At 45.9% G+C, this 19,170-nt stretch overlaps 1 protein-coding gene and 1 long non-coding RNA gene across 3 annotated transcripts in view; one reads left to right on the top strand and one right to left on the bottom strand.

The window, feature by feature from the left end:
- The window catches only part of LOC143694425 (uncharacterized), a 63,123-nt gene that overhangs the window by 14,344 nt on the left and 29,609 nt on the right, over positions 1-19,170 (bottom strand). The window lies entirely within an intron of this gene.
- The window catches only part of HIF1A (hypoxia inducible factor 1 subunit alpha), a 35,451-nt gene continuing 26,951 nt past the window's right edge, over positions 10,671-19,170 (top strand). For both annotated transcript variants that reach the window (XR_013182906.1, XM_054634708.2), the window contains exon 1: positions 10,671-10,964. Coding sequence is in view for 1 of the 2 variants with exons in the window: in XM_054634708.2 (XP_054490683.2) it covers positions 10,930-10,964 (35 nt within the window). In the remaining variant the exon portion in view is untranslated. The remainder of the gene's footprint in view (positions 10,965-19,170) is intronic.

The raw sequence follows: 19,170 nt of genomic DNA, 5'->3' as shown, positions 1-19,170 counted from the left end.
TGGAGAAGAGAGCAGGAGAAGGGAACAGAGCCAATGACCTGAACCATTTAACTCCTGCTGCCCTGCAGAAGCTGCAGTCATTTCCTAAAGGTCAAAGTGGTGTTAGAGCAGGACATGAACCCTGGTGTTGTTTCAGAGGGATGGATCAATACTCCTGACATGGGAGAGTGGCCAGAGATGAGGCAGAGTCCCACTGCCACGGAGAGGACTGGCAGCACTGTGTGGCTTGCAAGCCAGTTTACAAGATGGACTTGCTAATGTTCTTAGCTTTAATTACTATTTAGCAATGAGGTGTTTGGGAGGAGTTGCCCAGACAGGAGAGATTAGAGAGGGCCAACAGAAGAAGAGATGCTAATCAATGAGATGATGGACTTTCTCTGGTCTGATATATTGGCTAATTCCAGGAAATTATTTTTTCCTCATACCCTTCCTATAAGCCAGCAAGAGCTTGGCCTGATTTCACTGATATTCAGCACTTTGAAGGTGGCCACATCCAACCTGAGGATGTGTCTGACATTGGCCACAGCCCTGGGACCAGCAGCTGCCTCTCTTAGCAGCACTTTTCAGGTGATTATCCATCTGCACCATTAACCTTCTTGCACTGAGATGTGCGGGTTTATAATTTATTTTAAAAAATAAACCAGTGGTGCTGTCTCAGACATGACTGACAGAACTTCATTACTCTCTCCACGGGGCTGCAGCAGCAATTTCTTTGCCATGACATTCAGCAGAGGCTGCAGGACACTCACAGGCTACAGAAACTCTGAGGTCATGTGGAAACTTTTCACATTAATGAGGGCTCCTGAACAGAATTCTGTTCTGCAAAATAAACACTGCTCCTGGGTAGTTTTTGTTCATTTAGGTCACTTTCAGCCATGTTTTACCATGAGTTTGCTTAGTGGGGAAAAATAATAAAAGTTGTATGATGCAAGCTACTTGTTTTTTCTTGATGGGATAAAAAACATATGAGGGACTTTTTATTTGTAAAAAATCTGTGTTAGGATGATTGTGGTTACCTCAGAGATCTGTGAATTTGGAAACTGTGAATCCCTGAGAAGCTGACTGGTTGTCTACGTGATCTAGAAGAAGTCAGTGGGCTGACAATAACCTTTGAGTTGAGCCAAGCCTACTTTGAGGGGAAAAGGGGTGGGTTTGTTGGGTTTTATGCTTGTGGCTGTTTTCTCTCATCTCTGATTTTCCACTGAGAAGCCACAGAACCCAAGCAGGCTGCCTGTCCCTGCCTTTCCTGCAGCCCAGTGCACTGGGGACACCTCACATGGGCTCTGCCCCCTCCTCTGCACATACCTGTGGGGAAGAAAGGTCACACCAAGATGCCACCTCAGGGGCACTGCTCAGCCAGCCAGGCTGGCTGGAGAGGAGCCTCAGAGCTCTCTGAGGTGATTCCCTCAGGGACTGATTTTTGTTTGCTCATTTTCAAGCTTATATCAATTAAAAACCTTTCAGAAGTGTTCCTGTTACACCAGAATGGATTCTTCCCTCTCGGAAACCCACGCTCTACTCCTGCAATTAGATTTCTTTTCTGCTGCTTTGGGAGAAGTTGTTCAGCTGCTGGTCCTATCAATAATCCAGGAGCTGCTGTGCTCAGGCCTATGCTTGCTTTTACCTGGGGGAGATTGCAGCAGTGCTGCCTGCTCTCACTTTTGCGTAACAGTTCCAGTAAAATAAATGAGTAGTAGAGATGCTATTGCTACAATCCTCTTGCATTTTTAAAAAGAAAGTCCTGAAATGGTGATGAAATTTCACTGGGTTTTGACCTTGCCATCCAGTTTTTTGATGAGGTGCTTTGTTCATGATGAACCAAGGGCTTCCCAACTAAAAATGAAAATTACATTCATGAACAAACTTTTTTTTTCTTTTCCAAGACAACAGGAAAACCAAAAATTGATCAGCTTTTGTGTCTCTGTCTGTTGTATGCACGAATACCTATATGTACTAAAGGTTTGCCCTGAGAAAAGGCAGTCAGCATAAATAAATTTTCATTTGGTTCTGAAAATGATGAGGTCTGTGGTCATTCTTATCTTATCCTACAAGATCTTCATTTCCCACGCTCATGAGTTGCCTCTTATTGATGAACATTTCATTATTTAGCACATCATCTCAGATAGCAAAGTGAGGTTTGATGCACCAACTTTGTCATTATGGTTCTGAATTTTGCTTACTCAGTTATTTGGCAAACTCCTTCTATCCTCTGTTGACATCTTATAAACCCAGGGGTTTCCTGGACTCTGAAATGCTGGGCTTGTCAGTTCCTACCAGAACCATGCCAAAGTCTTCATTAACAATATAGAAATGTACCCAGCCCATTCTATGCCTCCATTTTATTGCTTTTCCTGATTTTCCCACCTGCCAAAGTGCTCTGAGAACCCAGAACTGGTGGTCCTTGTTTCACTGCCCTACACTTCACCCTTTCTGCACTCCACAGCATCTCCAGCTAAAGGAAGGTGGAGTTTGAGCAAAGAAATGGCTGGAAAGCCATCAAAGGGGATGCTGGTCTCTTGCTGCTGGCTGAGGTGGGTGGCACCAAGGAGAAGACACCAGGCAGAATGCTCAGATGCTGCTTTGTGGCCAAATACCTGGAGCTGCTCATACCCATCCTCAGCTCTTACCTGGCCCTGGCTTTCTGTGACAAGAGTTGTTCTGCTGGAAAGCACCTATTACACCTTTCCCAAGTGGAGAACTCAGTCTTTCTTCCAAAGGACCACATCCACAGACTATTTATGTATCTAGGTCCAACTGATTTTTATCTCAGCTGCCTGGATACCTTTGCATATCTGGACTTGAGTGTTTTGTCTGTGGTCATGCAGGAAGTCTATGGTAAGCAGAGAAGTGAAAACACAATGCAAGCTAAAGCTGTAACTGCTTGTGCCACTCTTCCCTACACTGGGAATTCTTTGGGAGCTGGAGAAGATCTCTGTCTGCTGGGAATAACAGCATTATGTTGCCTCTGCATTTTAATATTTGCCTTTAAAATAAAACCCCACATTGCTGCAGCAGATGATGCCTATTGATTATCCTCTCAGAAGCTGGAGAGCTCATTTCAGCTGGCACTGATGTGGCTGAAAGCCAGCGCTGCAATTGATCATTTAATTAACTGGAAGAAAATTAAAGGAACTGTAATCTGTGTCTCAGCTCTGTTGTTATCAAGCTGGCAAAGTGCTTCTTTCTGCCTAGAGCAACGATCGGTTCCTTGACCCTGTGATTTAGAAACACCTGTTTAGGCATCCCCCCTCACCTACCCACCTGCATTTCTGCAAGGCAGGAAGAAACACAGCTTGATCCTTCCTCTATCTTCTTGTGCTTCCCAGATACTTCAGGGGTACTTGACACCTCTCACAGTGGGCTGGATCACTTAAACCCACCTCTCACCACCTCCGTGAAGGTGAGATCAATGTGAAGAACCATGAAGGTTTGAGATTAATAGGTGGAAAATCTGGAAAGTCTGGGAGAAAAATGGATGTACTATAAAAGTCATTTATTTAGAGGCTGAAATGAGAACATGGGAGCTTTTGAGTTCAACATTTCCTTAAAGGGACTGAGGTATTGATTTTTATTTTGCTGCTTCAAATAAGTAAGAGGGAACAGTGTGTTTGAGAGAAAAATTACTGGTCCTGAAAATCTGGCAACCTCTTAAAGCTTTGGCTTAAACAAGCAACTTGAGTGGTCTGTGAACACAGAGAGGAAAAAAAAGATTTAAGAAGGCATTGTTTTAACAATTGTGTTGCCATATCAAGAGAATAAAGGCAGCTGCTTGGAACTTGTCTTTGCATGCCCAAATAATATGTTAATTACTTCATTCCCCCATAAATGCCTACAGTCCTCCAAAAGGCATGTTAAAACAGACATAGTCATTAAAGCTTGCACTGCATTTTCTAATGTGTTGCTGGGAAAACAAACAAACAAACAAATAAAACCTCAAGCCCTTTGTCTTTTAGCTAGATCCAAGTTGGGGAAACGTTAGGCAAAAACACTTAAGAAACTGTATAATTGGAAAGAAAGTGTGTTTTAATGTCAAAACAGGAAAAAACCCCAATCAGAATTTGAAACTTCTCTATGTTGGATCAGGTAAAAGAGTTTGGTCACCTTTACATTTTCATTACAAGTGCAATTTAATTTCATCTTTCAATTTATTTTGGACTCTTTCTTGCTCTGTGTGAGAAACTTGTGGTCCAGGCTGTAAAATAACAAAGGGCTTCGTAGGAGGGATGAAAAGGATCAAAAGAAGGAAAAAGAAGCCTCTTTCTGAATGTTCCTGTGGATCATAACTAGCTGTGGGAGTCAGAAATCTGCATGAAATTGAAACCACTCCTTCTGAGAAAGGCATATTCCCTCTGCTCTGGGTTATAACTTATGCAAAGACTGTCACCCCATTCACACTGCTGCTGCTGGCTGCTCATCTGCCTTCCCTTCCCTGTCCTCAAAGAGCTTCACTTGTGTTTATAGTGCCTTCAAAAGGGAAGAAGTGCAGAGAAGAAAGTAAAACTTGCCTGGTAGGTCTGAGGTGTTACGAGCTGATTGGCATGTGGGGAGTGTCCTGCTGGTTCCAGAGATGTGGGTTAAAACCACTGAGTTGGTCACAAGGAGAGCCAGCCTGTGTCCTGCTTCCCGGTGTGATGACAGCTGTGCTGCCCTGGCTACCACAGCCTCACAAGAAAGCTGTGCTTGGAGTGTGTGAGCAGAGCAGAGGAGAAAAGGAAGTGTTTGTGTCTCCAGCTCAACACAGTGAGACCAGCGGCCATGAAAACAGCACTTGGTGAGCTCAGGAGTACTCAGGATCATGCCAAGGAACACCAAACCCACTATTCAGGCACTCTAAGTGGGGAAAACTCTGCCCAAATCTCTTTTGCCTGGTTTGGTGAGGGGATTTTAACCCAGTTTCTTCCTGTCCCCAGTGTTCCTCTGGAAACTGCAGTTAAGGGGCTAAACTGAAACAGCTCCAGAGGAGAGACCAAGGGAAGCTTTGACCAAGCTGTTGCCAAACCTTGCTCTGAGCTGGACAGGATAGAGGCTGAAGAAGCATCTCTGACCTCCATGAGAGCACTTTATGCCCCAGACTTCGGCTGCTCTTTCCAAGTCCCATTGCTGTGCTTTGCTGCAGGGTGGAATTACCAGATGGGGATCCTGAGCACAGACATATCTTGAAAGCCAAAACCTGGACCTGGCTTTGACAAGGTCCTTTTTTTCCCATATTTACATTGTGGTTGTCCCTTGCTCCGTCCTCAGTTGGTTCCTGAGGGCTCCAGAACTGCCAGTTTGCTGTATGGGGAGCTGGACTTCATGCAGGGCATGCAGTGGATTCCTCCCCTCAGCACTGTGGCAAAGGACTGCAGCACTGAAAATAGAAAGTCTTTCTCTAATTGAGTTGTGTAGAGTCCTACAGGAAGCCTGGAACCAAACCTCGGCCCCCAGAGCCTTTGTTCAGGGCTTTGACCACAAACCCATCTTTTCTGTAAGGACAATTTTTAAATTCCATGCTGGTTTTTGTCCACATCAGGAAAAACACTGTACAACTGGCAGTATCTACTCAGGAAGGACCTGGGATAGGCAGGATGCAGCCAACTGGTGAAATTGTACAGTGTAGGCTGCTGAGTGTCTGCTTGCCTTACACTTCCGTCTGTTAAACTCCTTTCATGGGTAGAAAATCCTTCCCCAAATCTAATTGCACTGAATAGGACATAGTGCTTTTATTACACTGCAGAATTTGTTACCATACTGGGGTACCTGTGTAGAAATAACAGTCCAGAGAGTATTTCCAAATGCCTAAGTGTACACTGTCCCAAGCAGGCTTTAAGAGGTGGTCATAGTTTAAAAAATGCGGATTGTGTAGATGCAAAAGGAAAAATAAACAAGATCTTGGCACAAGAAGGAAAAAAGAAGCACTGAGGTTAGAAAAGAGAAGAGGAAACAGCAGTTGCCAAAGGGAGATTGTGTCTCCCATCACGTACTCTCATTTCAGAAAGTATTTCAGATTTGAGAAACAGCAGCATTAGGCTTCCAATGCCAATGGTTTGGTTTGAATTAGATTCAAATTTCAGTTCATTTTTCTATTGTGAAATGAGTTGACCACCAGAGCTCTCAGGTTCTTGCACTGTTAAGCACAGTAAGTTGTAGTAACAACTATTAGCCTGTGTTACAGAGCCCTGGGTCTGCACAGCATTTGAGACCTTGTGGCATTCCTCTGTCAACTCAACACTCCACAGTGGTGCTGTGTGCAAGACAGGTTTTTTGGTCAAAATTTTGGTCAGAATATTGATGGACTAGAATGTACCCTTCATTATAGCTCAATTACTGAGCCAGTGAGTGTTAATTCCCTACATGTAGGTGATGCCTTAAGTTTTAGCCTTCATATTTTTCAGATTCTGTACTGCATTAGTATATAGCTCTGAACTTCATAAAAAATTGTTAGCAAGGTCTCTTCACAGTTTAGTTAGACAAAACAATCATTTTCCAGCCCCAGAACCAAGGACACCATTGCAGCTTCAGCCCCAAAAAGTGTAAACAACAGTGAATTGAGGAGAGCAATCTGGGAGGATGGGACTTCATAACCTGAAGCGCTAATTGGACAATTAACCCCAATATGTAAATGGACCAAAACTTAAAAAAGTGTGAAAACTTGTGACCCGTCATCCATCTTGGGTGTAGTCTTGGCTGGGCTCTTGTACTGCCCGAAGTGTATCCTTTGAAGACCTTTTTAATAAATATTTATAAATATTTTATTCCTTTAACACTGTATAGCCTCTAGGTTCTAGGTAGCCTCTCAAGGCATCACAGGGGGCTGGGCAATGAAGCAAAAGCCCAGGAAAGGCAGTGCTGAGGGCAGGTTGTTTGTGACATCCCCTGTGATGTGAGCTGCCAGCTCCAGAGAGATACGTGGGGCTTCTCTTTAACACCCCCTGCCCATCCGGTGAGTCCCTGCTCAGAAACGGTGAGTGCTCTCGGGAGGTAAAATGCCTTAATTAAATCCCTGACTTCTTCCCACCGAAATCAGAAGCTCTGCCAGTCGTTATTGATGGGGATGCGTTTGGTAAATGCCTACAGAGCCCATCACGGTGACAGATGTGTTTCCATCAGCAAACAGATCCGAGAGCAGAGGCAGGAGCACTTCTCACATCTTCACTCCGACTCGTTGTGCAGCCGAGCCGCTGCCGCTGTCCTCCCGAGCCGTTTGCTGACTCATCAGCTTGTGCATTTGCCCTAATTAGTCATATGCAAACACCATTGTGTTCAGGAAGTTCTCTAACGTAAGCGTGAGTGTGAACTTAGAGCAGCAATAAAGGTCAAGAAAAGTGACTAAGGCATCATGTACTGGAATAAGTTTCTGTTATCAGCCACTGGGAAAGCGGGAAAGAAAGTGTAAATGCAGGCTGTTAGAGGAGTGACGCAAAAGTTTAATAAAGGGAAGGATGTGTGTGAGGGAGAGCATTTGCTTAACATCTCTCAAGAGCTGCTACAGTATGAAATGCTTAATTGCAGAACAAGTTTCCACTAACACCCTTCTGAAACACAGCTGGGTTTTGAAGCATTATTCTTTACGGTGAGCTCGGGGTAAGCATGTTTGGCATGAAAGAAATGTGTCTCGTAAGGAGACCACAACACTTACTCACAGCTCCCCAGACAGACCATGCTGGGAACTATGATATCTTTGAATAATCATTTGAGAAGCATTAGCAAAGTGTGGACTGGGATTTTTCTCCAGTGATTTTTATTCAGGGGTCACCATCAGATCTCAAGCTGTTGTGTCTAAGTGATTTAAAATGAGCAGAACCTTATTTAAGAATACTCAGTGAGAAACCCTTTTGATGTATTGCACATTATGTGAATTTGGATAGTAGTAATGAAGGTGCACAAGTGAATCCTAAGATATCCATGCTTTTAGGCACTAAAATTGTCATTCAAAGAGTGACAAGAGTGGAAATAAAACCTTATTGGGTAGGGTAAGGTGGGTTCTGTAGGTTACAACTCAGCAGCCCCTGGTCCAGACTGCATCAAGTGCCTCTTGGTCTTTGAAGGGCACTGAGATTGCAGTCAAAGTAAAGAAGAGGCTTTCACTTTCAAGTGTGCCAGGCTCACCAGGAACCACTTCAACCTCAGTCTGAGAGATTAGAGAAGCTGCAAGGGCTGCTCTGAGTTGCACCAGTCTCCTCTAAGGCATGGGAAGTACCTCTGTTATCATCACTTCACTACCAAAACTCCCCAGATGCGTTCCAGGGACTCTGGTGGGGAAGGTGGCACTGAGCTGGCCTTGTCATTTCTGCATCCACCAGGAGATTCCTTCCCATTTAACCAGAAAATTCTCTAGGGGCTGTTATGGTGACTCTGTGAACAGACTAAAAAACCCTGCTCAGCTGCAGTGCACAACTGAATTTCTTCCAATCTTTGAGCTGCCTAAACTTCATTTTGAAAGATAAAGTTGTCTGTGAGCCCTTGGGGAGGGCTTCTTGGTACTTATGCAAGACACTTGAGGTTGAGTCTTGCTTAGATTGTTTTTCTTCTTGAGGCTCCAGTGAGCACAGAACAACAGAAATATCAGTAGTTCACAGCCACACTGCCACGGGCTATTGTGTTGTCACAGCTCATAAGCAAAGCAGAGCTGGGCTTTGTCTGTGTTTGGATAGAAAAACCTTGAAGGAATAAAAGTAGTCAGAAGCACCTGTGCCTCTTCCATGTATCTGACTGCTGTGGGCAGAAGCAATCCTTTTCATACAGGAACTCCTTGTGATTGTAACAAATGTCACAGTCACTGCGTTTTCTTCTTCTAAATAATAATAAAAAAAATAATAACTCCCCCAAACACAGAACATCCATGACTGTATGCCTAAACCAACTGCTTGTTACCTGGGAGCTGGGAATCCACAGCAGAAGTGTTAGGAAGGTGCAGTACTGAAGCATCATCTACTTTGCCCTGCAGGTGTTTCTTATGTCACCACACGTGCACACAGCAGCTAAAGAATGTCACTTATGCCTGTCAAAGCTGCTTTTTTTTAAAGGTATCATTACTTCCAAGCTGCAAACTGAGTAGTCTCGTAAGGTTCAGTTCCAGATGGTCACTTGAAGTCCTTGCTAGTGGGAGCTCACAAGATGTAAAGGAACCTCGGAGCTCTGTGGGGTCACTCCACCTGGAACTGTGCCTTTCCTGTCTTCCCAGAGTGCTCACCCATACATGACCCTGACAGAACTAAGGCTTTTAACTTTAAATGTGTGGGCTCTGCCCCCAGTTTCCTCTCCTTGCTCTCTCATGGCTGTATCCTGGCTCCTAATCCAGGAGGCCAGTCGCCTGTGTGGCCATGTCAGTGCCAGGTGAACACTGTCCAGACCCTCCTGGACAGTGGTTAGCAGGAGCTCCTGGGGCTCTCAGGTGAGCAGTGCCTGAGGCAAGGATTGCCATGGGGGGAGCAGGGAGAGGAAAACTGGACACAGACACTGGGATGATGGCACTGGATCTGGGCCAGCCTGGGTAGGTAGCAGGGAAGGAAGGCAGAGGGGTCACAGTGCCTCAGCATAGCCCTGGTCCAGCCTCCTGGCTCTGCTGTTGGGTTTCGTTCGGGTTTGGGAAGTTGTAAAACTTGCTCGAAATGTGCTTAATTACCTGTCAGTTCTCCTTCTGGGCTGCCTGGCTGTGGAGCTGACTGCTCCCTTTAATTAATGTGAGGTTCTGAACCCTTTAACTGGAAATGGACTAGAAAATGTCTTCTGAGGAGTGGCTGTGGGAGCCGGGTTTGCTTCGTCTGGAGAAGAGGAGTCTCAGGGGGAGCTTCATCACTGTCCAAAACTGACTGAGAGGAGGTCATAGGGAGGTCTCTGCTGCCGTGGCTGCAGTGGGAGGACAGGAGGATATGCTCTTAATGCAAGACACGGGAGATTCAGATTAGGTATTAGAAAATAAAAATGCCTCTCTTAGGATGGTTTAGGCATTGGAATAGGCTGGTGGTGGAATCACCATCCCTGGAGGTGTTTAAGAGGCATGGGGGATGCGTTTAGGGGCTACAGGGGCAGTGCCAGGTGGATCCTTGGACTGGATGATCTTAAAGGTCTCTTCCAACCTCGATGATTCCATGACTCTAAACATCCTGGGTTTTTATTGTGCTACGACATCTTTGGGAGAAGCCGCAGAGTCAAGCACTAAACAAAGTTACGTGAGAAAGGAAAAAAGAAGGAGATAAAGAAAGGACTAACTCCTCGCGCTGTGCCCACGGGGGTGCGATCTGTGGCAGGATCCGCGCGGGCTGCGCTCGGAGCGGGCAGGGCCGGTCGGGGCCGAGCCGAGCCGAGCCGAGCCGAGCGGAACCGGGCTGGGCTGGGCCGGGACGAGCTCCCCCGGCGGGCGCTGTGGGGCGGGCGCTTTGGGGCCGGTGTGGGGCCGGCCGAGCCGGGCTGGGCTGGGCCGGGACGAGCTCCCCCGGCGGGCGCTGTGGGGCGGGCGCTGTGGGGCCGGTGTGGGGCCGGCGTGGGGCCGGCCGGGCCGGGCTGGGCCGAGTCGAACAGGGCTGGATTGGGCCGGGACGAGCCCCCGCCGGCGGGCGCTATGGGGCGGGCGCTGTGGGGCCGGCGCTATGGGGCTGGTGCTGTGGGGCGGGCGCTGTGGGGCGGGCGCTGTGGGGTCGGCCGAGCCCGGGCCCGCCCCGCACGCAGCGCCGCACGTGAGGCGGCGGCCCCCGCCCAGCTGAGCGCTCAGCTGACCCCGCGCGCAGGGGCCGGGCCGCGCCGCCGCTCCTCACTGGCGCAGCGCGGGCCCCGCGCCGCGCCCGCCGCCGCCGCGCCCGCACCTCCCCGCAGCCTGTGCCCCGATGCTCTGAGCCCACGCGGCCCCAGACCCGGCCAGCGCCGCCATCTCCCCGCGCCCCTTGGCGGCCATCGGAGCCGCGGCCGCCTCGCATCCAGGGAGCCGGCGGGAGGAGAAGCCATCCCGCCGCCATGGACAGCCCCGGCGGCGTCACCGACAAGAAGAGGTACCGATGCCGCGCTGCCCGCCCCCCGCCTCCCCCCCGCTCGCCGCTGCCGGCCCCCGCCGCCCCCTTGCTTTGTTACCGCCGCCCCCTCCTCGGCCTCTTCCCCGCTCGGAGCGCTCCGCTCTTCCATTCCTCCTTCTCCTTCTCGTCCACGTCGCCATTTTGTCGGCGGGGGGAGCGGGCCGGGGCTCGGGGCTGGCGGCGGGGCCGGGGGTGAAGCGCCCGGTGTCGGCCGCGGTGCCGGGGAGCGAGCCCGGGGCTGCTCCGCTCCGGGAAATGAGCGGGCAGGCATTGATCGTGCCCCGTGCCCGGCGCGCTCCGAACCCGCCGTGCCCCGGCTTTGTGCGGAAAAGGGCCGGTTCGCTATCTGGAGATATTAAGCTTTAAAAAAAAAAAATCCCCAAAAGTCGCGTTGGGGAGGTGTAAGGGGGGTAGGGAGGGGGGGCGGATGGACAATGTGAGTTGAGGAGTATGAATAATTCACCGAGGATTGTAAGCGCAAATTAGAGGAAAGAGGGGGGGAATAAAAGCCTTAAAAGCCTTTGTTAGGCGGTGAAGTTTAAGGAGCCGGGGGGCTCGGGTGAGCCAGTCCCGGCGGTGGGGCTTTGTGGGGGGATTAATTGCCGTCTTCGCCATCTGCAGAAGGTTTGTTTATATGGCTATCGATACCTTTTCTCGGCTTTTAATTCTTCGAGATGGGTTTTGCCTGCCCTTGTATCCAAGGGTCATCTGAGCAGGTTAAGCGCTGTAAGTGTTACGGCGTGTAAGTTGTGTCGGGAAGGAGCCCTGGCCGGCTTGTAAAATGGATGGTGAGCTTTGTGCTGAGCGGGGAGCACCGGGAGCACCGGGAGAGCCCGGACAGCACCGGCTCCCTTGGAGCGTCCTGGGAGCCGCTGCCGCGCTGGGATGGGGGAGAACCCAGCGCCTCTGGGTTCAGTGAAATCCCGACAGGGGGGCACCCTGGGGTGGCACTCAGCCTCCAGTTTCTCTACTCCTGCCGGATGGCTCTTGGAAAGCCTGTGAGAAAATGTTGCAACCAAAATGATTAATCTGCGCTTTGCTCTGATGCCCTAATTTAGTGGCAGGTCTAGGAAGGTGGTAGGTCTAGGAAGGGGCTTTGAGACTTGAGTTGTTTAGTTGTTTCCTTGTTGTTGGTTTTTATTTTTTTCCTTTTTTATTTTTCTTTTGCCCTTGAGTATTTGTTATTTTTTACTTACCGTTTTGCCCCACTGGAGGACTTTTTTTTCTTGTTTTTTTTTTTGGAATTCCCTTATTCTGGATATAATCTGCTTTCTTCAGAATGCAAGAATGAGTATGCAAAGCTTATCCTTCCTTCCTAAAGGCAGGGCTTAAGAAAGAGAATTTGTTGTTTTCTGTTTCCTGCAGACAAAGTTCAAAGTCGGGAATGTTTCTTATAAAGGAACATTCCCCTTACTCCTGTTGTAAGGTTTTAATGGAAAACATAAAGCTGTGTCTGTGGTACATTCATCCTGGGGGCTGTGGATGTACACTTGAGCGAAGATGGCTAAGCAAAAAAAGGAAGGATATGAGCTCAGCAGAGAACTTCATGGAAATATCAAGCATTTCTCAAAATCCTGGGTTGTTTTTGAAGGGTTTAGGTTTGATAGTGTCCATATTCAGAATACCTTGAAGGGAGAAGTCCTTTACGTCCTGTTCTTTATCATCTTTGATGATAAAACTTTGGCTAATTGTATATACAGTACACCTCAATTTTGGCATGGGTTAAGATTCTTTTATTCCTTGCCTCTCCCTCTGCTTGTATGTGGATAGTGTTTATCTCTTGATAGTTAATGTAAAGCTTGTTGTTTACTTAATTATATGTTGTGAGATTCAGAAAATATGGAATTTGCCCAAGTTTATGTCTTAGTCTTTAAAGTGAAATTTGGTCATAGCAGTATCTGGAGGTGTGGATTTTTCTACTGGCCTGTTGAGTCCATTTTTTGATGTGGTTCCAAGCTTCTCATATATGCAGAGGGGTCAAGATTCCCTAAGAAATCAAGTATCAGCACCATGATTAGATACTGAATTATTTGGGTTTTAGCCATTCTTCTGTAGTTGTATCACTTTGATGTGCTCCTGGGTTTTCCCCCAGGTGCTGCAAGGACAGCGTTTCAGTGCATTTCAGTGCATGGAGAGGGTGAAAGAGTTGTTGGGAGCTTTGTTTGCTCATCGTCTCTCATTTGAGCCAAACTGAAGGTTTTGGTGAGAAGTGTGAGATTTTTCTCAATATTCTTTTAACAAACTCCAGTGTGCAGATGGCTGATGCAATGAAAAGCTTTTCCTCGGGTCTGTGCTGTGACACTTCACTGTTAGCAGAGGAATTCTGGTGCCTTTTTAAGTCAATGAGCCATTTAGGGTTATGGGTTAGTCGTTACTTTGGTAGTGGCTTGCAGCTGGCAGGTAACCCAGATTCATTTTTCGGGTGTGCTGTAAGTCTTTATAGCATAAAATGCATATTTTTAATGCCATAGGTGCGAAATAAAAATAAGTGATTTCTGGAGTATTCATTCTGGGTTTTAAGATGGTATAAGCCAGTGAAATTTAATATCCTGACGTGAGTGCCTCACAGAAGAACTTCAGCTTTTCAATTTCTCAGAGTTGGGCCTTGAAACTTGTTTTTTAGTGTCTAAAGGGGATGATTTGGAAGATCAGGGATTTTCTGCTGGACTTTTGCCACCCAAGTCCAGCTCCAGAATCTGTTTGAGAAGCCTGTGCCCTGTGCTGATGCCTCTGAGGGGCAGTGGCTGCCCCTGTTTTTTCTTAAACTTGTGTGAGGTCTTTAGGATTGTAAGTGCCATCGCTTTTGTCTGTTAATTTCTCTCAGCGCTGGGGGAACTGAGCCACCGTTGCTGGAGTTGAAAGTGAATACAAAACCCTTTTGTATAATCTGGGCTGTAAGAAGAGGAGGAATCTTTCAGTAAATCTCCTGTAGAGTCTCCCCACAGGTATGGGGAAGGCTGAGTGGTTTCTGGCTCACAGAACAGTGGTTTTTCTGCTCTCTGGATTTATCTGGATTGTTTGCCTTGCCATACAACTTACCTGTGTTGTCTGCTCTTCGCACTGCCTCAAACATGAAAAGTTTTGTGAATTCCTTTAATAAAAAAGACCAGAAATGGTTTTCCAGTGCCCACTAAAGATGAAGGGGACAGCATAGTGCTACTGCCCGTCCTCATCAGCATCAAGGCACTGAAAATCTGGGAAGAATAGCTGTGGAGGATTTGCCTGCTGCAGAAATTTTCCATAATTTTGCTCTGCTGGTGCTTTGGTTCCATTTATCAGTGAACGTCTGATAATTTGCCAGTGAGCTGATGGAAGCAGCAGGAGGGTTTTCTGGTTTTTGTTTACAGTCATGTTTGCTTTCCCCTTTAAAACACAGTCTCTGCAGTGTGGGTCTCTTGGTTGGGGTGCCTGAAATACCAACAACCAGTCCGTGCTTAGCTAGGAGGGCTGGTGCAGCTGTGATCAGATGGTCCAGGTTGTCAGGGGTCTGTAACAGGGTGATGTGATAGTAAGAGGTTTTCCTTTGAAGCCCTTTCAAGCTTTTCTAGCAATTCAGCCTTCTGTTGAAATGCTTTTCCTTTCCTAAAGTACCTGCTGGACCATTTTTGGAAGGTGTGGGGGAGAACAAAGGTAGCTGCACACTCTTATCAGCATCCTAAATGTGGCACTTAAGTGAACTGTTGGTTTAAAGGTGGAGGTGTGAAGTGGATAATCGATTTTATTCTCCCATTTAATTGCCATCCCCATCTGCTGGTTGGTTTCTCTCTTATCAGAAGTGCCCATCAAGGGTTTACTTAGGCTAGGCTAAGGTGGCATGCCCTTTGTAAGCCTTGAGGAGCTGAGAAGCTGTGCCACGCTGTCCTCCTGCTGCCACCAGAGGAGACCACGCTGCTGTCATGTGCGCGATGCGTGAATTCACCTGCAGGTGATTGCTTCCTCCCCTGCACCTTGTGCAAGCAGCCATAGACTTTATTCCTCCCTGTCCTTGAACTATAATGCCTCGAGTTTATGTGTCTGGTTCCAAGACTGATTGCTGATGGTGAAGTGGAATTTAAAAATTAGTCAATAAATATTAATAACACTGTCAAATGTCAGTGGCATTGCAGTGTAAACCCAAAACTCCTAAGATTGTGCATGTTCCTGTTGGTGTGCTTCCAGCCTGGAAGCCTGGAGGACTCTTGCTGAGCCTGTGTAACACAGTGGATTGAATTCTTGGATGTGTTCATGTTGCTCAGTAGTAATATGCTGGATTTCAAGTAGGCTCGCATGAGATTTTTGATATTAAAGGGGATGTTGAATGACAGAAGCTGCTGATTTTTAAAAATACTTTTTTTTTTTTTGTACTGCCAAAGAGAATTTGGTAGTATTAATTTATTCCTAAAGAGCTTTGGTGTTAGGACATGCCAACAAAATAATTTTTACCTGTTTGTGGAGTGTGCATGGCTAAGTCAACCCAGGAGGGAAGTCCCACATGGTTTAGTGGTGGTGTACAAGAGCATCAAGCTTTTCCTGATGATACTTCCAAGGAGATGCAAATACCAATTCAATTACAAGATGTGTTCTTTAAAAAACAAGCAGATTCAAAACAAAAACAAATCTTGCAAGAGCTTTACAAGAAGGCACAGTAACCCATTCCTGTTCCTAGCAAGCTGGTGTCCAAAAGGAAGGAATGTTCCAGATTACTGCACCTTTCATCTTCACACACACAGTTATAAGGGCAGGTGTTTACATGCCTCAGAAAAACCACCTAGGTAATGCATGGAAAAAACTTGGACCTTGATCATCTTTTCATGTTATAACAGCCCTTTCCCTTTTGAATTCAAGAGCATCTGAGCATTTTGAGCCTCTCCTGAGAAATTTCCTTTGTATTAGAGGGGATGGAAGAGAATGCAAGAGAATCTGAGTTTTCCACTGAGGGCTGCTCTGAAATGGGAGACACAGGGAGGTTTTGTGATGCTGGGGACTACAGGAGAGATGAGCCTTTACACTTTAGTGACTGAAAATTCAAGGAAGATACAGGTTTCCAAATTACCATTGGATATGAAGCCTGTTGAGATTTTTCTCTACTGAGATCTCTGCTATTTAGCTTGGAATAAAAATCTCTACAGAATTACATTCTGAAATCATTAGGAGCATGGAATCAAGTGAATGCATGCCAGCATATGTATTTTTGAATGCAGTTTATGTAGGTGATGAACACTTCAGGGCTCTTTGATGTGGAGCCACAGCCTGGGTTGAAGCTACGCCTGTTCATACCAGCCTGGGGGTTGGGTTTGAGAACTCAGAGAAAGTGCATTGATAAAGAGCAGTTTCATCAAGTGCATAATCTGTCCTTTCTTCCTGTTGAAGTCTGATAACACTGGGACTTGGAGAGAAATGTAGCCCTTTAAAAGCTTGAGATGTTTTAGTACCAAGAAATTCAAAATGGCTTTGCTGGCACTGAAGAAGAACTGGTGCTTCAAGATGGTCCACTAGTTGTTCCTTAAAGACACCAAAGCATAACTGTGTGTGTTAGCAGAGATACTGTGCAGCTTCTGGTTAATTTGGTGTGAATGAATGCTCCTTAAGCATTTTGAGAAATGTTACAACAAATCTTTTAACTCACTGCATTAAAATAGAGCCTGAACTTCAAGTGAAGAATTGAGGATACTGAATCAGCGGCGCTGATCATAATTACAACAGTGGAAGGTTTTACCAAGCAACTTATTTAATAAACATTTTGACTCGATTTGCAGTAATCCTGGAAATGTTACCTGGAAAAGATGATCTGCTTTGTTTACCAGAATGAGTTCTTTCATGGTCAATCCTGAACCAAAACTAGACTGATGTCACTTTATGAAAATTTGTGCATTTCAAGAAGCAAAAGGATTTGAGGCCAAGCCTCGTGTTTTTGCTCACAAATGAGAATAGTAAATGGACTGTTATGATAGAATGGGAGTTACTAAAGGCTTACCTCCTCATGTTTGCTTCTTGTCACCTCCTTTGGAAGACATAAAGTAATCCACATCAAATATAAAGGCTGCAGCCTCCACTAGCTACACTAAAGAAAGGAATGGTTTAGCTGGGGATGGGAATTTTGGTGCTCAGTCCTTCAGAAAGGACTTTTTCCTTGCACCCTATTGAGTCTGTTGGATGCTGAGCTGACATTGCTGCAGGCTTTTTGTCCTAGCTATTGTTGTAAATGTTTCTCTTGACTGCTTTGTGGGTCTGTTCTTTATTCATACAGAAAAATAAAACTTGATATCTCTTACTTATGTTCTTTTTTTTTACCCTGTTCTTAAAACCCTTTGATTACAAAATACCCTGTTAACTGAAAGCAGTTGAGGAACTTGAGGTGAAGGGAAGAAACTATGATGGAAGCAATGAGGGAAAATGTCTTGAAAACAAAATACAGTGAACAAAACAGAAGATACATTTTATTGCCATGATTTAGACTAAAATTAGTTACTTTATCAAGAGTCTGCATCTGTCTGAAGGTAGACCAGCTCATAGCTAAAACATTGTTAACTGAGAGCCTGACAGATATCTTGGGGATATGTTTTGCATTATTTTTTGTGAGCTTGGTAGAAGCAAAAGCAGAAGGGCTGAAGGGAGGAGAGCACTTAGTGTCTAGTTCTGTCAAGCCCGTGTTCAGATACCTCTTTTGAATAGCTCTGATTTTTCTGTAATAATAAACACAATTTTACTACAATGTACCTTTAATCCTGAAGGGTAAAGCACAACTAATTAAGGAAAAAAAAATTCAAGAAAAAGCCAAATAATGTAGCTGAAAAAAATTTTTTTTCTTGCCTGCCACCATGGTATCCCATGTGGTTATTTTAAAAGAGTATATTACAATGCAAAGGTAAACTGTGGGTGGGTTACTTTGTATAGTAAGACATGATGGAATTACTTCACCATGATCTAAATTAGAAATGACAATATTTAAGCTTTTCCCTTCTTCCTCACATTTCTATGTGGGGAGGCAGTTGGGGTTTCAGGTCAATTCAAGGCCAAATCCAGATGATGGATAACCTTGTCAGTGTGGTGCTAGGGTGGGTTCAGGCCATTAAGGCTCTGCTGCTGGCTCCTGTGTGCTGGGATTTGTCTGTGGGATGGGTGTTTATCTGGACTTTGTGGGGTAAGGCTTCTCTAGGTGAGCTGAGTGAGTCTCCTCTCACTGCCTCTCCCCACTCTCATTTTGCAAACCCTGGTGGCTTTCAGAGCATTTGTGCTGCTGTAGCTAATCCAGGCTGACCTGCCTGCTTGCTCTCCTGATTTGTTAGAGTTTTATCAGTTGGGGGTTTGTTTTGGTGGTAGTCAGGCTATGGGAAATGCCTGTAACTATCCTCGTGTAAAGAAAATGGTTTGAATTGCTGTGTTAGAAAGAAATATACAAAGGAATGACTTTTAATAGTTTACGTACAGTGGTGTTGTTCCTGCTTGGATATTACAATAATTTCTGCAGTTAAATCTCTTTTGAATCATTCATGCTGTATGTAAGGAATTTCTGAGTTCTTTTCTGAGTTCTTTTCCTGAGCTGGATTAGTGGGCTGTGATGTTCATTAATTCATGAAGGCAAGACTTTCTTCTGTATAATCACATGCTTCTGATTGCACACGAGGTTTGGGTGTGGGGTTTTTTTTTTCCTCACAAGACCTCTCTACACAGACTAGATCATAAGAAGAACTAGTAAATGAAATTGGCCATAAAGCAATAATACTTTAACAGGAAATCACGTCAAAGCAAGGTGGGTCAAAGCAATAACTCCAACCCATAGAGAACTGGCAGCTGAGAGACTGCAGTAATTCTGTAGGGCTGCAATGGGAGGAAGGAGCACCCCTCCCAAGCAATTTGGAAAAAGTTTGGCTGCTGAGGGATGAACAGCCTGGGCTGCTGGTCAGGACAGACAAGTGTGTCATGCAGGGCTGGGAGGGAGAGGGAATGGGGCTCTCGGGGCCATGTTGGTGTGGGTCTGTCTCAAGTCTTGATTGGTGGTGCTAACACTGCAGCTCTGTCCCTCCTTGTTGAAGTTGATCAGCTCCTTAACTCCCCTATACCTAAATAACTGGATTTGAGTGGTAAAAACTATAAACCAGTTTTTTATATGAAGTCGTCGATAGAGCAGTTCCACTGTTTTAGTGTCTCCTTTTCATGGAGGAATAATTTAGCAGGTATCCTGGCTAGCAGCTCTGGACAAAACACA

Source organism: Agelaius phoeniceus, chromosome 6, assembly GCF_051311805.1.
Source record: "Agelaius phoeniceus isolate bAgePho1 chromosome 6, bAgePho1.hap1, whole genome shotgun sequence".
NCBI lineage: Eukaryota > Metazoa > Chordata > Aves > Passeriformes > Icteridae > Agelaius > Agelaius phoeniceus.
This window is presented reverse-complemented; position numbering and strand designations above follow the sequence as displayed.